Source organism: Hippopotamus amphibius, chromosome 12 (assembly GCF_030028045.1).
Source record: "Hippopotamus amphibius kiboko isolate mHipAmp2 chromosome 12, mHipAmp2.hap2, whole genome shotgun sequence".
NCBI classification, from domain to species: domain Eukaryota; kingdom Metazoa; phylum Chordata; class Mammalia; order Artiodactyla; family Hippopotamidae; genus Hippopotamus; species Hippopotamus amphibius.
The window spans coordinates 13,468,452-13,487,091 of NC_080197.1; the positions used below are offsets into that span (position 1 = coordinate 13,468,452).

Below are 18,640 nucleotides of genomic sequence, written 5' to 3' on the forward strand. Positions count from 1 at the left end.
TTTCTAAGAGCTTTTTACATATTAAGGGGGATTAACTCTTGCTCATGTCTGTGATTTGAATTTCAATTTGTTTTTTGTCTATACTTATGTCTTTTAATAAGCTTTTTTTTTTTTTTTTTGGTTGATTTGGGTCTTTGTTGCCACACTCAGGCTTTCTTTAGTTGTGCCAAGCAGGGGCTACTCTTTGTTGCGGTGTGTGGGCTTCTCATTGTGGTGGCTTCTCTTGTTGTGGAGCACAGGCTCTAGGTGCGTGGGCTTCAGTAATTGCAGCACACGGGCTCAGTAGTTGTGGCACATGGGCTCTAGGGTGTGTGGGCTTCTGTAGTTGTGGCGTGTAGGCTCAGTAGTTGTGGCACATGGACTTGGTTGCTCCGTGGCATGTGGGATCTCCCTGGATCTGACATTGAACCTGTGTCCCCTGTATTGGCAGGTGGATTCTTAACCACTGCACCACCAGGGAAGTCCAAGAAGTTTTTTAAGGTGGTCAAATTTATTATTATTTTTTGTAAGGACAATGTCTTATTCAAATATGTGTCTGTTGTGCCTGGGACACTGCCAGTGCATTGTAGATGCTCAAGTAATATCTGATGAAAAAAATGACTGCTCCACTTGTTGGTAACATGAATGATTGATTTCCTGAGTAGAAATCTGAGCCCATGTGATATAACAATACTAATAACACTACTTATGATGTGCTATATAAGTTGAGATGCTTTTGGCTGCAAATAACTAAGGAAGAACCAACTCAAAATAACCCATAAGGACATTTTAAATTCACATAATAATTTTAACCTATCTTTCCTAAGCAATTATCCTTTTAAGAATTAAGCAATGCTTTATCAATGGAAACCTTTGTTGAATCACTCCCACCACAGCTTCTACTCCAAGCATGTGGATTATTGCCTACAAATGAAGCCAAATTAGAGGAAACAGAGTCCATGGATAGAGAGAAAGAGACTGAATTTTAAAAAATTTAAAGACACATCTTGAATTCTGCATTTGGGGTGGTGCTGGTGATGGGGTCTGAGATCACACATTCCTGAACCTGTCAAGTAAGCCAAAGACTTCTGTGTTTTAAGCCACTTTGATCGTATTTATGCTATTTGCAACTGAAAAATCCCAATGGTAGCTCCCTGACTTCTAAATCCCTTGACAGGAAAATACCTTCAGTGCCAGAGGTTGACCTGAAGACTCCTTTGGTTCTCTATCGTTCTGCTGAGCTGGCCAGGAAGTTCTGGAGTCACGCTCAACTTTCAGGGAGGCCAAGAGCTTTTGCTTGGGGGTGCTGCACAGTCCAGTTACTCTACTTCTAAGAGTGTTCTAGAGAGCAGCAAGATACTGCTGGGGAAACAGTGAAGGCAAACATCCTGGGACCTGAATCTTAGCTATCCATCCATCCATCCATCCATCCATCCATCCATCCATCCATCCATCCACCTACCACCTACCATCCATCCATCCCTCTATCATCCATCATCCATCCACCCATCCACCATCCATCCATCCACCCACCCATCCACCGTCCATCTATCCATCTACCATCCATCATCCATCCACATATCCATCCATCCACCATCTGTCCATCCATCTACCATCCATCATCCATCCATCCATCCATCATCCAACATTCATTAATTGCCATCTCTGTTACATAATGAGAAAGACATTGTCCTTGTCCACTGACAGCATCGAGTCATCTAGAATTCAGAATAAAGTACTTACCTTACAGACTGTGGACTGTCAGCAGCAGCCTTCAACATTTAGTTATCACGACAGAAAAGTAATTGATCACCTAGGCAGTTAATTTCAGGATTAAGGGGCAGGTCTGTCTGTTTCACCCCAAATCTCTTCCTGTGTGGACAGCTGGGACTCTACTATTAGTGCCTCTAATGGAAGCCTATTAAAATCAAATTTCTTTTTTATAAGTAATTTACTCTTTTTAAAACTCTAAACAGAATTTTTCCTGACAGCAGGTTATGATGGCAGCAGGAAGGGAGGGGTGGATAGCGCATGATTACAATTGGGTGCCTGAGTGGCCAGGGTACCAAAGAATTGGAAGACAGGGAGGATCCAGGAGTGTTCACGTGGCTGACTCCCTGGGTGGCTCTGCTCCAGTCTCTTTCTCTACTCCAGTCAGAAGTTAATTCATTCAGTAAAACTCCGCTCATTAGAAGAAATCTAAGTAGGCAGAAAATAGCGAGGCTGACCCACATGTTTTAGGCAACTAACTCTAGGGATTCTTTACCTTCATTTAACCACCCATTCATCTAACCATTACACCATTCTTGCACTCATTTATCCAACCATCACAGTATTACTATCAATCATCCATTCAACTACTCATTCAAACATCCATCCATTCATTTAGCCACTCATTCACCCACTTAACCATCTAGCCATCTTTCCATAAAACCATGCAACCATTCACTCATGCAAACAACCATCCACCCATTCATCTCACTATACAACCATTCGGTCATCAGTTCAGTCATCCCTCTAATCATCCACCCACTCACAATCCATATAACCATCCATCTAGTCATCCCCACAGTCATCCATCCATTTATCCACCCATTCTCCCATCACTGAGCTAGCCATCCACCTTCAGATCACTCAAACATCCAATCACCTAACCATCCATCCATCACCCCCACCCCCGACTGTTTAAACATCTATTCATCCATTTTTACAAATATCCATTCACCCAGCCAATTACCTGACTATGATTCCAATTATACTTTCATCCTTTCTTCCACCTCATCTATAATGGGATTCCAATTTATGTCAGCATCCACTCTGTGGACTGATTCCAAGAACATCACTCCATGCTTGATTCTGGGGTATACAGGGATGAAACCAACAGCACTTGTCCCTAGGAAGCTCAGAGTCTAGTGGGGGAGTCTGTCTTACCCTTGGTGATGGCTTTATACCTATCAGATTCTAGCTCTGAGACTCCAAACATCAAGTCATCTCTCATCTCCACTGACATTGATGCCAGCCAATGAATTACCCTGGATGTCACCAACATGAATAGAGGGAGAAGCCTATCTTATGCTTAGCATCCAGTCAAATGGATCCAGGCCCTGCTTGGAACTCTGTGGGCAGCAACAGAGCTCAAGATGTCCTTGGAACTTCTCCAGGTGTCCCTCCCTGTTCCCTACACTGGATTCTTGGCTCATCACTGGAAAATAAAGTCCTACCATTGGCATGGAGGTCAGTTCTATTTTCCATCCTAACCCCCATTTTCCCCAATTCTTTTAGTAGCAGCTCATCGATTCCTCCTTTGGGAGACCAGCTCTCCCTAACTTTCTGCTCATGAGCAATTGAACCCTATCCAGCTCCATGGATAGCTCATGACTCAGGTTTGGCCAATGAGACACAATACTGGGGCTTTTGCAAGAACCCCTGTGCAGGAAGTGCTCCCCTTCTGCTGGTATGGTTTTGCTGAAAGAGTCTTGGAGCCATCTTTGCCACATAGGGAAGATCCTGCCTGAGAAGTAAAACCATGTAAGAGAAGGTCACTTGATCACCTGGATCTAACCATGCCTGAAGACAGATATCACTCAAAGTTCCTGGAGACAATTTTCTTTTTTTTTTGGCTTAAGCCAGTTTGAATTGGATTTTATACATTTGTAACTGTAAAGGTTTGGGAAAAAACTAACACATTTGGAAGCCTCAAGTGGTAATAAAGTAGTGACACTCTACCCCACTTCAAAATGTAAACGTGGTTTTATTTAATGCCTTTTTCCATCACAAAGTACCGCCTTCTCCCCAGGGCCCCTTCTTTCTAGAAAACAAGATGGCAGCATAAGGCACGTGCACTGTCCACATGATGTCAGGTTAGGTCCTTAAAAACAAAAATAAGCAACAGTCTTCCCCACAGCCCCGAATCGCCTCCCTCACTATGTTCAAAGAATGATTGTGCCCCCAAAGCACAACTCGGAGCAGAGAGGCCTAAATTAGAACTGTGCACCACCCCACATGTCAGCTGAGAAAACAACCAACAGCTAAGGAAACCAACAACACAGGTACAAGAGCATAATACCGGAGTAATGAGATTAGTCCATAAATTAAAGTGGAAAAAAAAAAAGGAGCCTATCCCCTCCTCATCACCAGCCCTCCCCCAAATCAGCAATTACTTGCTTTTGTTCTATGAGTCTTGCAGAGATGTCTGGACTCCGAGCCAGCCCTTTCCCCCAAAGTTAAATATTCCAAAGCCACTGTTGGATGTTCTGTTTCTCAGGACCTGAGTTGGGACTAAAAGGACAGCTTCTGAGATGGTCACTGGACACGTCCTCTTGGCTGGAGGGACCCTGCCCGGTGTGCAGCATCTGGCGGGGGAGGTGGGGAAAACCAGGGGCCTGGGCGGGTGGGCTGCATCTCTGATGGCAGGTGGCGAGGCTGCAGGTTCTGCTATAAATACTCCAGCTCCAGAGCGTGCCTCAGTGCCTCCAGGTCCGCGTGGCAGGATATCCGCCAGAAAGGCATGTTGTGCTGGAACACAGAACACCAGGACACGGTTATGGCTCTGCCTGGCATCTCCCACAGCCCCCTGAATCCCACGCCCATGGTTAGAGCCTTAGGAGAAGTTACCCTGAGTCAGTGTAGCACGTGGGCATTTCCCAGACCAGGAGCATAGAATATCATTGGTGGAGCCCTACGTGGTTGGTACCCACAGGTCTGGGCATCCTTTCTGTTCCTTCTGAGACTGTTTTTTTAAAAATGTCTTAAAAAATTTATTTTTAATTACTTTTTATTGGACTACAGTTGCTTTACAATGTTGTGTTAGTTTCTGCTGTACAGCGAAGTGAATCAGCTATACGTATACATTTATCCCCGCTTTTTTGGATTTGCTTCCCATTTAGGTCACCACAGAGCACTGAGTAGAGCTCCCTCTGCTAAATAAATAGTAGGTTCTCATTAGTTACCTATTGATATTTTATACCTAGTAGTGTATATATGTCAATCCTAATCTCCCAATTCATCCCCCCACCCCTTCTGAGCCTGTTCTGATTGGCTTATCCTGCACTGTCTGGCATGTGGACTGTTTGACCCTCTGCCCTCTGTTGGGACCAGCATGGTCTTAGGCGGTGCGCTGACATGGAATTAAATCACACAGCGAGAAAGCTATTCCATCTTAAAAATGTGTTCTCAATCCTGTACTTCAGATAGAAAGTCTTGAACTAGATGCTACTGTCTTCAGCCTCTCCCTAACACTCACCAATCTCCACTTGAACAGATAGGTCTGGTCCCAGAGAGTCTTTTATCTTTTCCTTTTCTTTACAGCAGCTGATGCTTGCTCTGTGTTATTGTCATGCTGTCAAGTTTTCAATTTTAAACATGAGTTGATTGAAAGGGAAACGTTAAATAGGTAACAGTACAGGCAGCATGCAGATACAGCAAAAGTTGTAATTTGTGTAAAAGAAGTGCTAGGTTGATTATGGAAAGAAACCACTCATGTGGAGAGAGAAATTTGTGCAATACTTCTACAGCGTGAGGGTTAAATGTTTGAGTGCCCTTTGCAAAGCTCTGTCCTACCATCATTAGCTGGGTGACCTTAGGTGATAATGCTTTGGTGCTTGTCTGTAAAATGGGGATAATACTTGCTGTATACTATGTTTATCTTATTTTATAGATGAGGAGACTAAGGCACAGAGAGATCTTGTCTGACTTCAGAGAAAAAAATCTGACTGCATGAATATCACTGGAAAATTTAATTATTGGCTAAAGTTGTTACCTATTCAAGAGCCATCCTCCCTTCTCCCTACTTCCAGAACTCTGGATTTGGCAGCGCTGTGCCCCAGAGGTAAGGGATGAGTTATGATTGTCTAAAGAAGCTATGACAACCCCAGCCTTGTTTGCTAGGGATTTGTCCTGTATTCTTCTGACTCGTGACCTGTTAAAGCCAATGAGGAAGTTGGCTGGGGATTTCTGGGAAAGGTTTTCCTTCATGATTAGAGAAAGACACCTGAGAACTCCTTCCTCCTTACTTCCCCTTTTTATTTGGATGTTTACATGTTTGTAGGTGATGCCTGGAGCTGTGGCAGCTGTTTTGAGATCATAAGGCAAACTATCAGAAAAGAAAAAGCCAAAGATGGTTAGAAAGGTAGAGAAAAATGATGGGAAGGGATGCTTGTTGAATTTTTAGACCCACTGAAACAACCTAGGATACACCTACTTCTAATTTTTTTTTTTAAATTGGATTATAGTTGCTTTACAATGTTGTGTTAGTTCCTACTTCTAATCTTGTCAGGTGAGCAAGTGTTTAAGTCTTCATTACATAGGTTTTTTGCCACCTGCAGCTAAAAGATACTGAGCCTCCTCAAGACAGTTATTGGCCTTCAATCATTTACTGAGTGAACAGAGGGTATCTGATGAACGCATGGATGCCCCGAGTTCTTGTGGTGGTTCTGCTGCCCCATGAGATCACATACCCACAGGGTAGAAACTACACAGGTGTCCTTTTGGTTCCAGGAGCACAACAAACCCTTTTTTGCCTCTGCGGGCTCTGCACTTTTCACGGCTGGGTCAGGGAAGGCCTTTCTCGGGGGGGTGACATTTAAGCAGACCCCAGAGAACACAAAGGAGGGAGCCCTGCAAATGTTGGGAGAGGCAGTTGAGGCTGAAGACACAGCAAATGCAAAGGCTGTGAGGAGGGTTCAGGCTTGGAAAGGCATGTTCACTGCTGCCTTGCATGGCTCCTGGCACACAGTGGAAAGAATAAAAGAGGAAGGGAGGGAGAAAAAGAGGGAAGGTGAATTTCTCAAGCAAAGCCCTCAATGGACACATCTTTTTCTCTTTTGCCCAAAGGAAGCAGAAAACTATCCATCACAGGCAACAGGTGCCATCTCTTCAATGCCTTTCAGCTCCCCAACCCTCTCCTTGCCCTGGCCAAGCCTTTCATTCTCTGCAAAGATGGATGCTGGTCGCTGCCTGGCCAATCCAGTCCCTCCTTAAAGAGTGTAATTCTTTTTTCTGGGAGGAAATGAGCAAAAGGGGAGAGACGGTCTCAACCGCCTCCCTCCCAGGCCTGGTGGCTCCAGAGCGCAGGTGGATTTATCACTTGTGGAGAAGGGGAGACAAATGACCCACTAAAATGGAGATATTAACAACACTGTCAGCTGAAACAGTTGAAGCCCCTTGTCCTGTCGCCATATTTCACACTGCTCAGGTGTCCAGCGGCCTGGGCTAATGAGTCCCATCCATCAGGCCAGGAGAGCTGCTGGCACACAGTGTTGCTCACTAGTGGGCTGGGGCTGCTGTTTCAGACACTGGCGGGGGTTTTAGGGGAGCTTGGTGTATGGAGGTGTGTGCCCCAGTCTTCTTTGGTGGGCTCCGTTCTCTTCTGACCAGCTCAGGGGTGTGGACCGACAGTGTCTGAAACTCCTAAGTCCACCTCTTTCCTGCCAGGTGTCTGGAGCAAAACTCACAGCAGTTTGCATGTACCAGCTGTGTGACCTTAGGTAAATTAATTAACCTCTCTGAGTCTCAAACACATCCTCTATAAAATGAAGTGGAATGGTACCCACTTTGCAGGGTGGGGGTTGGAGGAGTAAATAAAAGGATGACGTCAGTTAACAGAGTAGTGGTTAAGGCCTGGGGTTAGGTAGGGTGCCAGTTACAGCCCTGTCACATGCCAGATGTGACAGAGACTGCCAGCTGGCTCCCAACACCTGTTCTCCCCTTCTCTCTCAGAAAATGCTTTTTTTTTTTTTTGGCAAGGCACGTGGTAGCTGAGCATAAAGGCTACATCTCCCAGCTACCTTTGTGGCAAGGCGTGATCACGTGACTCAAGTCTGGCCAATGGGGTTTGAGCAGCAGTGATGTCGACCTATGTCAGCTGTGCCTTAAAGGGAAGAGGAGTCCTTCCCCTTTTTCTTCCTGGTGGCTGGAGTGCGGATGTGGGGGTGGCGAGGAGCTGTGTCTTGGACTTCGTGGAAAGAGCAGTACTGGGACTGGCAGAGCAACAAGACAGAAGAGGCCTGGGTCCCTGGTGCTGTCCCAGTTGTCTGGGCAGCTAATAAGAGATGAAGAAAGCTCTCCACTGTTTAAGCTGCTGTCTGGCATCTCCGGCAACACAAACTCTACAGAACCTGGGCTCCCCAGTCCCCGCTGGAGACCACCCCATCCACACCCGCAGCTGGGTCTTAGCAACGTGCTTCTCCTGTGGACTCTGAGCGAACAAGAGATTTGGGTGAGCTTTCATGTTATGTGACAACTGGCGTTCTTATTTTCTTTTCCTGCTGGCTCCCCAGGAGAGAGAACCTCCTCTGATTTCTGAAGGTGGATTTAGTCTTCCCTCCTCCCCTGGCCCTGGGGAGTACTAATCACACAGCTTTGGGCTATTGAGGGCTAACTGCGCACAGTTCCTCTGCTGGGCCCCAAGTACCTGTTCTCAGCAGGTGCGACAGATCAAAAAGGCAGCTCAGAGAGGGTCTGCCATCTGCTGAAGGCCACACAGCCAACAACAGAAGAGCTAGGATTTAGGGCAAAATGTGCTCCGCTTCTGTCACCTGTGAGAGCAGGGCGGCTGTAGGGTGAGGCGAGGGAGGGGCCTGGGACATGGAATTTAAGGAGGCACCTCCATTAGCTACCCTTCCTCCTGGCCCCCTATGGGAGGACGACCCCAGATCAGCAGTTCTCAAAGGAGAAGCCTGCCCCTAGGGGTGACTGTGGCAATTTGTAGGGGTGTGATTTTTGACTGTTGTCATGATTTGGGGGCGCTGTGGGTGGGGGCAGATGTCCTGCCTCATCCCACACACCTTCCACCTGAATGATTTTCACATGTCCTGCCAGATATTTAAGTACATACCCGTTTAGAGTAACCGGCGTGTAGACTCTTAACTCCACTTTACTTGTCATAGATAGAGTTTCTTTCGCATGCTTTTAACAAAACCCGAGTTCTCCAGGGCTGCAATTACTGTGTAAACTGGGGAAGTCTATTTTGTTTTATTCAGAACCTTCTCATGGGTTGCTTAGCAGTTTGGAGCAATCACGTGACGCCGCAGCCCCTCGCTGGCTTTGAGGATGGCCCAGACCACACACCTGTGTCTTCCTGCGTTTGTCAGGTCACATCCTTAGTGGTGGCACGTTTAGGTACAAGATCTTGTGCCCAAATGTTCACATACCAAAGCACACATTATTGTGAGTATAAATGACTCTCCCTTATTTCTCTTTGTATCATCGGATGTTGATCTCTCGGACATTATGGTTATAAGGAGGTTTTATTATCTTAGTTTTTTTTAAAAAATTAATTTATTGGCTGTATTGGGTCTTCGTTGTTGCGTGTGGGCTTTTTCTAGCTGCAGAGAGCGGGGGGCTGCTCTTTGCTGCAGTGCGTGGGCGCCTCATTGTGGTGGCTTCTCTTGTGGAGCACGGGCTCTAGAGCACAGGCTCAGGAGTTGTGGCACACGGGCTTGATTGTGCCACAGCATGTGGTATCTTCCCAGACCAGGACTTGAACCCCTGCATTGGCAGATGGATTCTTAACCACTGTGCCACCAGGGAAGCCCTCAATTCATTTTTAAAGTTAAAGAAATATGCTTTAAAAAGAAGTGCTCAGAGAAAAAAACTGAAGTCCCTCTGAAGGCCCCAGGCCCCTCCCTGACCACACCTCCTGCCACTCCCCCTCGCCTGGTGCATGGGCCACACCAGCTCCCTGCAGGTAGCTCCAGCCTTCTGACCTTTGCACGTCTTGGTTCCTCTCCAGGGACTCCCTCCCTCTGATACTCACTTGGCTCACTCCCTCTCCTCCTCCCGTCTTTGCTCAGCTGTCACTTCACAGCGAGGCAGGCTTGACCATCACCTACACTTCCACCCTGCCCCACTCCTAGAGTCTCCTCTGTTCCTGCCTTATTTTTCTCCAAAGCTCTGGTCATAATCTGACATCCATGTTACACTTAGGTGTTGACTGCTTGTCCCCAGGCTGTGAGCTGAGTGAAGGGTGAGATCCCTGTCTGTCCTGCTCACTGCCAGACACCCAGTGCCTGCCACAGTGGCCAGCACACAGTAGGTACTCAACTAATGGAGCTTACACACCAGCTGGAGGGTTGGTGACACAGGTAATTCTTTCACGACAGGAGGGGATAACAACCTGGAGAAGGAACAGGGACAGCTGGGGGAGGTGTCGCAGGCAGGCCTGACTTAGCTGCAAGATGGGAATGGGAGCTGGTGAGGGAATTCTTCCCCCTGGAAGTGTTGCTCAGGCTGAAATGATGAGTCTGGAAGAGCTGGGAAAGGGGAGGAGCCTTCCAGGTGGATGGAACAGTATATGCAAAGCCTTCTAAGTGCCCCTCTCTCAGGACCCTCGGGGCCCTCCGTCTGCTTGTGAGTTTTATCCACTGAGACCCTAAACATTTTTGCATTTCCTTGGAATTTGTTTCTGGGCTGGGAAGGGGGAAACCAGGTCTCCCAAATTAAGCTCTGTGACATTAACAATCTACTTCCCAGGCCTCTGGGTGGGGGGGTGGCAGGCTCTCTGGGACCCCTTTGATAGGTCCAGACCCAGGACTTCGGCAGCTGTTTCTTTTCCAAGAACAGAGCCGCTGCCACCAGAACCTCCCCGGCCCCTCTCCTCATGGGCCTGAGATCACAAATGCAGGATTTTCTTTTTCATTAGCTTAATGCTGTCTTTATTAACTGGGAAGGGTTCCTGGAACATATGATCCGTAAGCATTAAATACAACACACACGTGCACCAGCCCCCCCACCGGCCCGCCCTGGTGGAGGGTCTCTGGGCTCCTGAGCCGTTGTCCCAGAAACAACGCAGGGCTACTGTGGGCAGCAGCCAAAGGCACAGAGCGGGATTTGCCCGAGGAAATTACTCAGGATGCTCCTGCGATTTCCAAGTGGGAGCGGACCGGCGAGCAAAGAGCCTGAGAAGGAGACAGGCTCAAGAGAGGAGGAAAAAGCAGCCTGAGAAATGGCCGGAGTAAGTACCTTTTTCGCCCCCTGCTCCTCTTCCACACCATCGCCTATCACGATGTAGACAGCTTTTCTGCCGAATCTCTGCATTATCCTCTCGAAGCAGCTCTCCTTCCCTGCTCGCACGGAAGAAGGAAAGAAAGAAAAGATGCTTAGTGAGGACCCAAGATTGAGGTGAATAATGAGCGCTAATTAAGAGCTTATTCTGTGCAGCCGTCTTCCTAAGAACCAGGTATTAATCATTTCATCCTCAAGCAAACTTTGAGGCTGTCCACCGCTGTCCCCATCCCATGTGATGGACAACAATGCAGAGGCACAGAGAGGTTAAGTGGCTTGTCCACAGTGACACAGCAGAGGAGGCAGTGCAGGGGTCTGAAACAAGCTCTGGCGTCTATGCAGCTGTTGGAGGAGTGATGGACCCCCTTTTACAGATAAGGGCACAAGGCTCTGAGAGGTGAAGTGAGCTGCCCAGGATCCCCGAGTAAGGAAGCAGAGGTGCCGGGATTCACATGTCCGAGGGTGGGTAGCCTAGTGACCAAGTGGCCCTCGTGAGACTCCACTGTTCGTTTTTTTCTTGCTTCCTGTAGATGATCATCTTTTCGTATTTTCCTTCTTCCCAGACGGCCGGGCAGCAGCATCAACCCAGGCGCACTGAATTCAGATCTTAGCTCATCCTGACCGTTTCAGCAAGTGCAGTGACCACCGTCACAGTGAGAGGAGCACTAGTAATAACAGCTGTCACTCAGCTTACTGTGTGCTGGCATCTGCTGAGCGCTCCACCTACACCAGGGTTTCGTAGCTTCGGTGTTACCGACATCTCGCGCTGGCTAAATTCTTTGCTGCCCTGAGCACTGAAGGACATTTAGCAGCATCTCTGGTCTAGAACGTTAGTAAAGGCAAAAACATCTCTAAGAAAATGTTTCCAAAGTACATACTATACATTGGGTTTTGCTCCAGAAAAAAAAACACAGGTAAACATTTCTAATTAAAAACATCTTAACTAGATTTTGTATTATTTTATACACTTTAGATGATATAAGAAAAAAAATTAGCCTCTGCCCCGCACCCCCCCCCCCCAAGAAAAATCAGTATTACTTGCCCTGATGACAAATGATGCTTTCGATTTCTAGTTATTGAATTCTCTTATCTGATGAAAGCTCTGAGCCTAAGGCTTGTTTTCTTTGTTAATAAGGGAGATTAGCAAGTATTAAAGAGGTATTAAAGCAGGATAACTACATTGAGACTCTCCCCTTGAAAGAACATTAAAAAAACAATAGTTTTCTGTGTGGTTCAAGGTTATTTAATGGCTTGTACCACTTAAATTAAAACGACCTCATGTACCATCCTGGGGTGGGGGCTGTCTTCCTCTTCTCCCTTAGTAATGGAATTTCGTGACTTTTACCTGGGCTCACAGTCACTTAGCTATGGACTACATTTCCCAGCTTCCCTTGCAACTAGTTGTAGCCATGTGACTAAGCTGGGTTAACAGGAAGTGAGTAGAAGTAACATGCACCTCCTTCTGAGTCTTGGCTTTAAAATACTGGATGTGCATTACTCTTTGCTCCTTTCCCCCGTCTTCATAAACTGGAATGACAATATGGTGGAATCTGATTTGACCATGTATATGAGAATAAAATTATAGAGGATGGTGGAAAAATAAAATAGGAAGAACCTGGCTTCCTGGGTGAGCATGAGGACAGGGTTACCCCATCAGCCTGGATCACTCACCTCTGGTCTGTTGCCATCTGAGGGAGAAATAAGCTTTGGCCCTGATGTAATTAAGCCCTTGTATTTGGGACACATTTGTTACAGCAGCTTTGCAGGTATCCTAACTAATACACACACTCTGGAAAAGTGCAGTCCTAACCAATTTCTCTAGAAGCAGAGGTTAAACCCAGTGGGTTATGAGGGTTGTTTGGGGGATTTGGTCATGCCCATGGATAAGCTCTTTAACTTCCCTAGTGCCATCCATTTTCCTTAAACTTTCTATACCTGGCAGGCAAAGCTGACTTCACCCTCCCTCCCTGTACCACTCTGAGGGCTGGGTTCTCCCTACCTGTCTTGGTTGCACTGTAGATGTTCTCAATAGGAAACACGGAGCCCAGTCCATACAGCAGGACTTTGGCCAGCGCAGGAATTAGTTGAGTGGTGGTGACCAGAACGTTGACACAATTGGGCCTGAGGACAAAGGAGACAGTGGTCAGAACTCCAAGGTACCACAAAGCCAAGCTCCTCCCCCTACAGCTGAACCTGGAGTCGGTGGGAATTCTGGTAGGGTCTGGAGGCTGGCTGAGTCATCTTCAAGTGAGGCTAGAGCTCCAGGATCCTCTGGCTATTCCTCTCTTTAAAGCCTGAAGCTGCCTGACACATTGAAATCTAATACAAGTTCACTATTTTTCTTATTTAAAAAGCAAATGTTAGGGACTTCCCTGGCAGTCCAGTGGTTAAGACTTCGTCTTCCAATGCAGGGGATGCGGGTTCAATCCCTGGTTGGGGAGCTAATACATGCCTCGCAGCCAAAAAAAAAAAACCCATAAAACGGAAGCAGTATTGTAACAAATTCAATACAGACTTTAAAAAAAAAAAAGCAAATGTTTACTGCAAGGGCCACACACTAAAATAGCTGCAGGGGCCCACTGGAAATGTGCATGGGTGATACAGAACAAGTGTAGGACAACAGGGAGAGGGGAGGACTGGGGTAAACTGGAGAGCACAAGCCAGTTTTGACATTTTCCAAGATCCCCGAAACCTGCAGCTATGGGTCAACTTTCCCAGTCTTCGGGACAAAGCGTGTATCAAACAAAACACATCAGCAGGATGGAGTAAGCTCTTGGGTTGCCATCTTGTAACCATTCATATGTTGGGTCACAAGAACTGTGCTGCTGCTGCAGGGGAGTCCTTTCTTCTTTGGCCCAGGGGATCTTATTTAAGAGCAAGAGGCAATTTATTGGGAGGTGCAGAATCAGACTGGGCCCTCCTGACCTAAGATGATCTGTGTGATGCTATAAACCCTTTTCACAGGGTGATGTTGTGGCTGGAGGGTGTTGTGGGCAAGAGCAGATGGGACAAGACAGACCTACGTACAGAGGTCTTTAGCTCTGCTGGCCCCGGATGAGTCTGTAGCTACCGGCTCATCTATGGGACAAGGTGTCCATGGTTCCTCGTACACCCCAGCTTTATCAAATGTCTGGAAGGTGTGCAAGGGAGAATTCAGAGAGTCCCATTCTCCCAAGTGTGGAGATGGAGGGGCCACCACCCTCGGATGGGAGAGAGTTCAGTGGCACAAAGGAAAATGGGGGCTCCCGCCTACCGGGAATTGATGAGGTTTAGTGCCTTCAGGGAGTGGGTCAGCCAGAGGTCGGTCAGAGCTTCCAGTTCGGCTCTGAGCTGTAGCCAGGTCTCTCTTTTAGGAGCTCCTATCAAGCCTATGGACAAAAGCAAATAAGAATATAGTTGCTATCATTTTAGAGGTCTGGGGGGAGTAGGGTTAGGGAAGGGGCGTCGAGCTCCTGTACCTTGAGGTTTCAAATCGGATGACACCCAAGGTCAACTTCAATCCAGTGACCTTAATTTTATTTTGAGATTGAATTAATCAATGGATGAGCTGAGTAGCCGCCTACTTAAACCTCTTCCCTCTACTGGGCAGTAGCTGGTTAGAGACATTGTGATAATCAAAAACATCCCCAAACGCCTCCTGGGGGGAAGCAGCATCACCTGTTAAGAGCCAGTGGCCTAGAGAATTCCAGAAGCAGTGGTTGAGGGCCTGCTTACTGCCGAGCCAGCCCTGCCTTCAGCCCCTTCCAGACTTCTTGTTCAGCGTGATAACCGATGCTCTCCCGCTACTGAAGCCGGGGGCTTTCCCCTTGGCTGCACAGTAACCCCGGGAGCTCTCTGAGTCCTGATGCCCAGGCAGCAGCCAGGCCAAGAAAGTCAGAACTGGAAATTCCTCAAGGGGTTCCCATATGAGCCAAATCTGAGAATCACTGTTTCCACAAAGCACCTGGGAATCGTGTTAAAAATGCAGATCTGACTCCGTCGCCTGGGGAGGGGCCTGAGAGTCTACATTTCTAACGAGCTCCCAGGTGATGCTCCTGTGGCAGCTCCACTGACCACAGCCTGTAGCGAGGGCTGAAGCCAGCGGTCCTCAAACTCCAACGAGCTTCAGAGTCACCTCGAGGGCGAGTTAAGACCCAGAGGGCCAGGCCCACCCCAGAGCTTCAGGTTCAACGGGTCTGAGATGGGGCCAGAGAATCTGCATTTCCAACAAGTCCCCAGGTGATGCTGATGCTGCTGGTCCAAGGACCACACGTGGAGAACCATGGTGGGGGTGGGGGGTGTAGTCATGGCAATGCTTCATCCATCTCTCAGGTCCCCCCCTTACAAAGTGAGGGTGATGAAATCCTAGTGCCCTCTTCAGAGGGCGTCATGAGGGTGACACAGAGTGAGCTGGGATTTATAAGCGTCTCAGAGCAGTGCCTGGCGCCAAGCAGGTGGGATGTGAGTGGCAGCATCCACCCCTGATGAATTTCCCTTGGCCCGGGGGGTGTGCCTGGAGCACAGGCAGACCCTCTGACCACTGTGGACAGCCCGCCCCCCAACCCCCAGCGCACTCACCTCCGACATTGTTCTTGTAGGTGTTATACATCTCCTTCACCCGTCGGTAGCGGAAGGCCAATTTCCTCATCCAGTCTACGCCGCCGTGCACGCCGGAGCCCAGGCACAGATTGGCTCCTGGGGCTGAACTGTGGAAGCCATCAGCGGAGAAGTTGTAGGTGCTGGGGAGACGGCAGAGGGCAGGGGGTGGGAGAGGAGACGGTGTTAATGTGGGGGAGGTGGGGGCTTTCCACCAGGAGACCCATGGATGGGGTTTAGGGTGCCCACGATGTCCCCAAATGTGCGAGGGTGCTGTGGGTATGTGCATTCTGGGAGAAGCAGGATCATAGCTTTTCCCAGACAATGGTGGCATCCTTTGCTCTTGCCTAGTCAGCATCCATTTTCCTTTCCTTTGGTATCAAAGAGCGTCCCTATTTTGGGGGAACAGCCATTCTGTCCCCTGCATGCAGTGGCCAAGCTAGGGAAAGCCTCCCTCTCTCCCTCTTTAGAGTTTGAAGCTGGAAGGCAACTCCAAAAAATGTTTGGCCTTGGTTCATCCTGAGAGAAGGGTCCAGAAGAAAATTCCAGTTAGTTCCTGCTACTTTGATCAATCTGCTCTGCTTCATATGCCCTGTAAGGCCTGGTTGCTGACCTTTTCTTCCTATTCTGTGAGCATGTCTGTATCTTGCTACAGAAATTCTCTATGTTGGGGACCTCCCTGGCAGTCCAGTGGTTAAGGCTCTGCACTCCCAATGCAGGGGCCACGGGTTTGATCCCTGGTCGGGGAACTAAGATCCCGTGTGCTGCAGGGTGCCGCCAAAAAAAAAAAAATTCCCTGTGTTAATTTTTTTATCTGTTAAATTAGGCGGAGTCGATTGCTGGTGCTTTGCAGACATAACCCTCCGTCAGCATGAAGCATGGTCTGGGAATGTCAGAGCGTCACATGAAGTTAATGACAGAAGCAGCAGCTGGGAACCAGAAGGGCAAAGTGTGGGTGATCCACCACCGACTGCAGCTAGAGCATGAGAACGAAACCCCAGCTCTTCATGGAACACCACTTTTTTCCCTCCACCAGAAGCTTGGTACAGGTTTGCAAAATCACAGGACGTCACAAGGCAAAACTAGAGTGTGGCAAGGGGTGTGTGGACCCAAAATTTCAAAAGTGAAAGTCTCTTTGAAGAGAAAAAGCCTGGGTGGAGCAGGTCAGTGTGGTACCACAGCCTCTCAGGGGGTGGGTTTGGCTGACCTTGTTTTTCCTCTGTGTGTTATTGTTTCTGGATTTTCTCTGATGAGTTTAAGGGTGGAGAAAGAAAGATACTGTATTTTTTAAAAAGATGCGATGCACTAGGAATGAAACAACACTAGGAAATTGTTTCTTAGGTATCCCTGGTTTAACGTCACTGCTGCAGCAGATAGAAGGGGATTTGGAAAGTGTGAAGCGCTGGGTCATTCTACCTGTGGGCCACGTGATGTGCTGATGCCCATGTGCCGTCCACCAACCATCCTGTGCCTGGGGCTCAGCCTGAATATCAAACTGGTGACAACAAAACCCCTGCAGGATCCACAGAAACGCCTTGAAACTCAACAGCCACAGAAACTCAAGAGCAAATTTTACCATGTGGGCTTGCTGGGGCCGGCGGGCTAGGAGGACCCTGGCCCAGGTGACTTAATCCCAAAGGCCTCAAATGTAGACTCTGGCATTCCCTCCAGAGCAGGCTGGGTGCACAGTCACAGAGAGATACCACAGGCTGACAGAACTTTAGATGTCTTCAAATTCTTGCCCATATGTCCATAAACACACACACACACATTCACCTGGGTCGTTTTTCACTGACATTTGTGTGTGTTTGAAATTGGAAGGAAGGAAGTCATAATGCCAGAAAGTGGTGAGTTGGAGATGGTGGGAATAGGGGTGATCATAGTTTCTTCTCTGCTCTTTACTGAATTATTCAAATTTAAAAAGTTGGGGACTTCCCTGGTGGTTCAGTGGTTAGGACTAGGCACTTTCACTGCCGAGGGCAAGGGTTCAATCCCTGGTCGGGGAACTAAGATCCTGCAAGCCTCATGGCGTGGCCAAAAAAAATAAAAGCAATACAATACAATAAATTACAATACAATAAAAATATAGGTTGTGTGTAATTAACGTGTTTGACCACTAGCTTGACATCATGGTATTTGACATCATAACTTTTGAGATCTTGAGACGATCATTAAAAAAAAAAATTTACAAAGATGCATGGAGAATAAGATATGACTGTTCTAATAACTTGTTTGCATGAAAACTTCCTCCTTCCCACAAAAGATGCCAGTGGGTTTGTTACACAGACATGTTGCTGCCACCTTCTTCTCAGCCCCTCCCTTGGGTGGTGGTGACCAGCGGCTAAAGAGAAACGAAATATCCCCAGCTAGTAAAAGGGAGCAGGCAGCATCTAATCACAGGGGCAGAGAGCCGTTTAGCAAGGATTACTCACTGTGCTGGGCACTTTCCTAGCACATTCTTAACCTGATGAGAAAGGGGCTATGTGACTTTATCCCAACACGGCCCCTCATTTCCAGAACCCATGCTTTAAACTGCCTTGTGCTCCTTCATCTCTACTGGCAAGGTTCCCATCTTGCTAGAGAATTTCTTCTGCTTTTTTTTTTTTTAAAGAAATTTTATTTTCCATCAACCTCATTTCCATTTTCTGTTTAAGAGTCTGTGGAAGAACAGCTTCAGACCACTCGGTGGTTGTGCCTCCCCATCTAGTGGCCTGAGTGTCTCAGTCTTCAGTAGGGAGCCGCTGGGTAGGCACAGGGGGCATCTATGAGCCTTTTGACCAGTCTGTGACCTTGGGTTGAGTGGCAGGGAACTTGGGAGCTGGAGCACCCATTCGCCCGATATTCCTCCAGGGTCACAGCCTTTTCAGCAGCAGCCTGCTCTCCCTTTTCAGGCTCTTCTGGATCCCTGTAGAAGCAGAGATCATACATGACCTCCCTGGATGCTCATGAGAGATGGTACCACACACGCGCAGTACGTCCCGGACCAGGATCTACCACCTCAGAGCTGCTGGGAAAGCTCCCTTGTTGTAGGGATGGCGCAGAGGGGAGCCTGTGCTACATAGCAGTAGGAAGGTTAACACAAGAT

General features: G+C 47.9%; 1 protein-coding gene and 1 long non-coding RNA gene across 5 annotated transcripts in view; one reads left to right on the forward strand and one right to left on the reverse strand.

Moving 5' to 3' along the window:
• Nucleotides 1–3,713: 3,713 nt before the first annotated feature.
• Nucleotides 3,714–18,640, reverse strand: part of EYA2 (EYA transcriptional coactivator and phosphatase 2) — a 171,529-nt gene continuing 156,602 nt past the window's right edge. The window contains exons 11-15 of one of the 3 annotated variants that reach the window (XM_057703676.1): nt 15,538–15,698; nt 14,234–14,348; nt 12,980–13,101; nt 10,939–11,039; nt 3,714–4,494 (exon numbers count right to left, since the gene is read on the reverse strand). In XM_057703676.1, the coding sequence (XP_057559659.1) occupies nt 4,414–4,494; nt 10,939–11,039; nt 12,980–13,101; nt 14,234–14,348; nt 15,538–15,698 (580 nt within the window). In that variant the 3' untranslated portion in view covers nt 3,714–4,413. The remainder of the gene's footprint in view (nt 4,495–10,938; nt 11,040–12,979; nt 13,102–14,233; nt 14,349–15,537; nt 15,699–18,640) is intronic. The other 2 variants (XM_057703677.1, XM_057703678.1) reach the window with 2 other exon arrangements.
• Nucleotides 10,771–15,626, forward strand: LOC130833739 (uncharacterized). Of its 2 annotated transcripts, none has more exons than XR_009048538.1 (3): nt 10,771–10,930; nt 11,544–11,894; nt 15,558–15,626. It is a non-coding gene; the product is annotated as an uncharacterized LOC130833739 (long non-coding RNA). The 2 variants fall into 2 exon arrangements; XR_009048537.1 differs by lacking the exon at nt 10,771–10,930 and adding an exon at nt 11,320–11,442.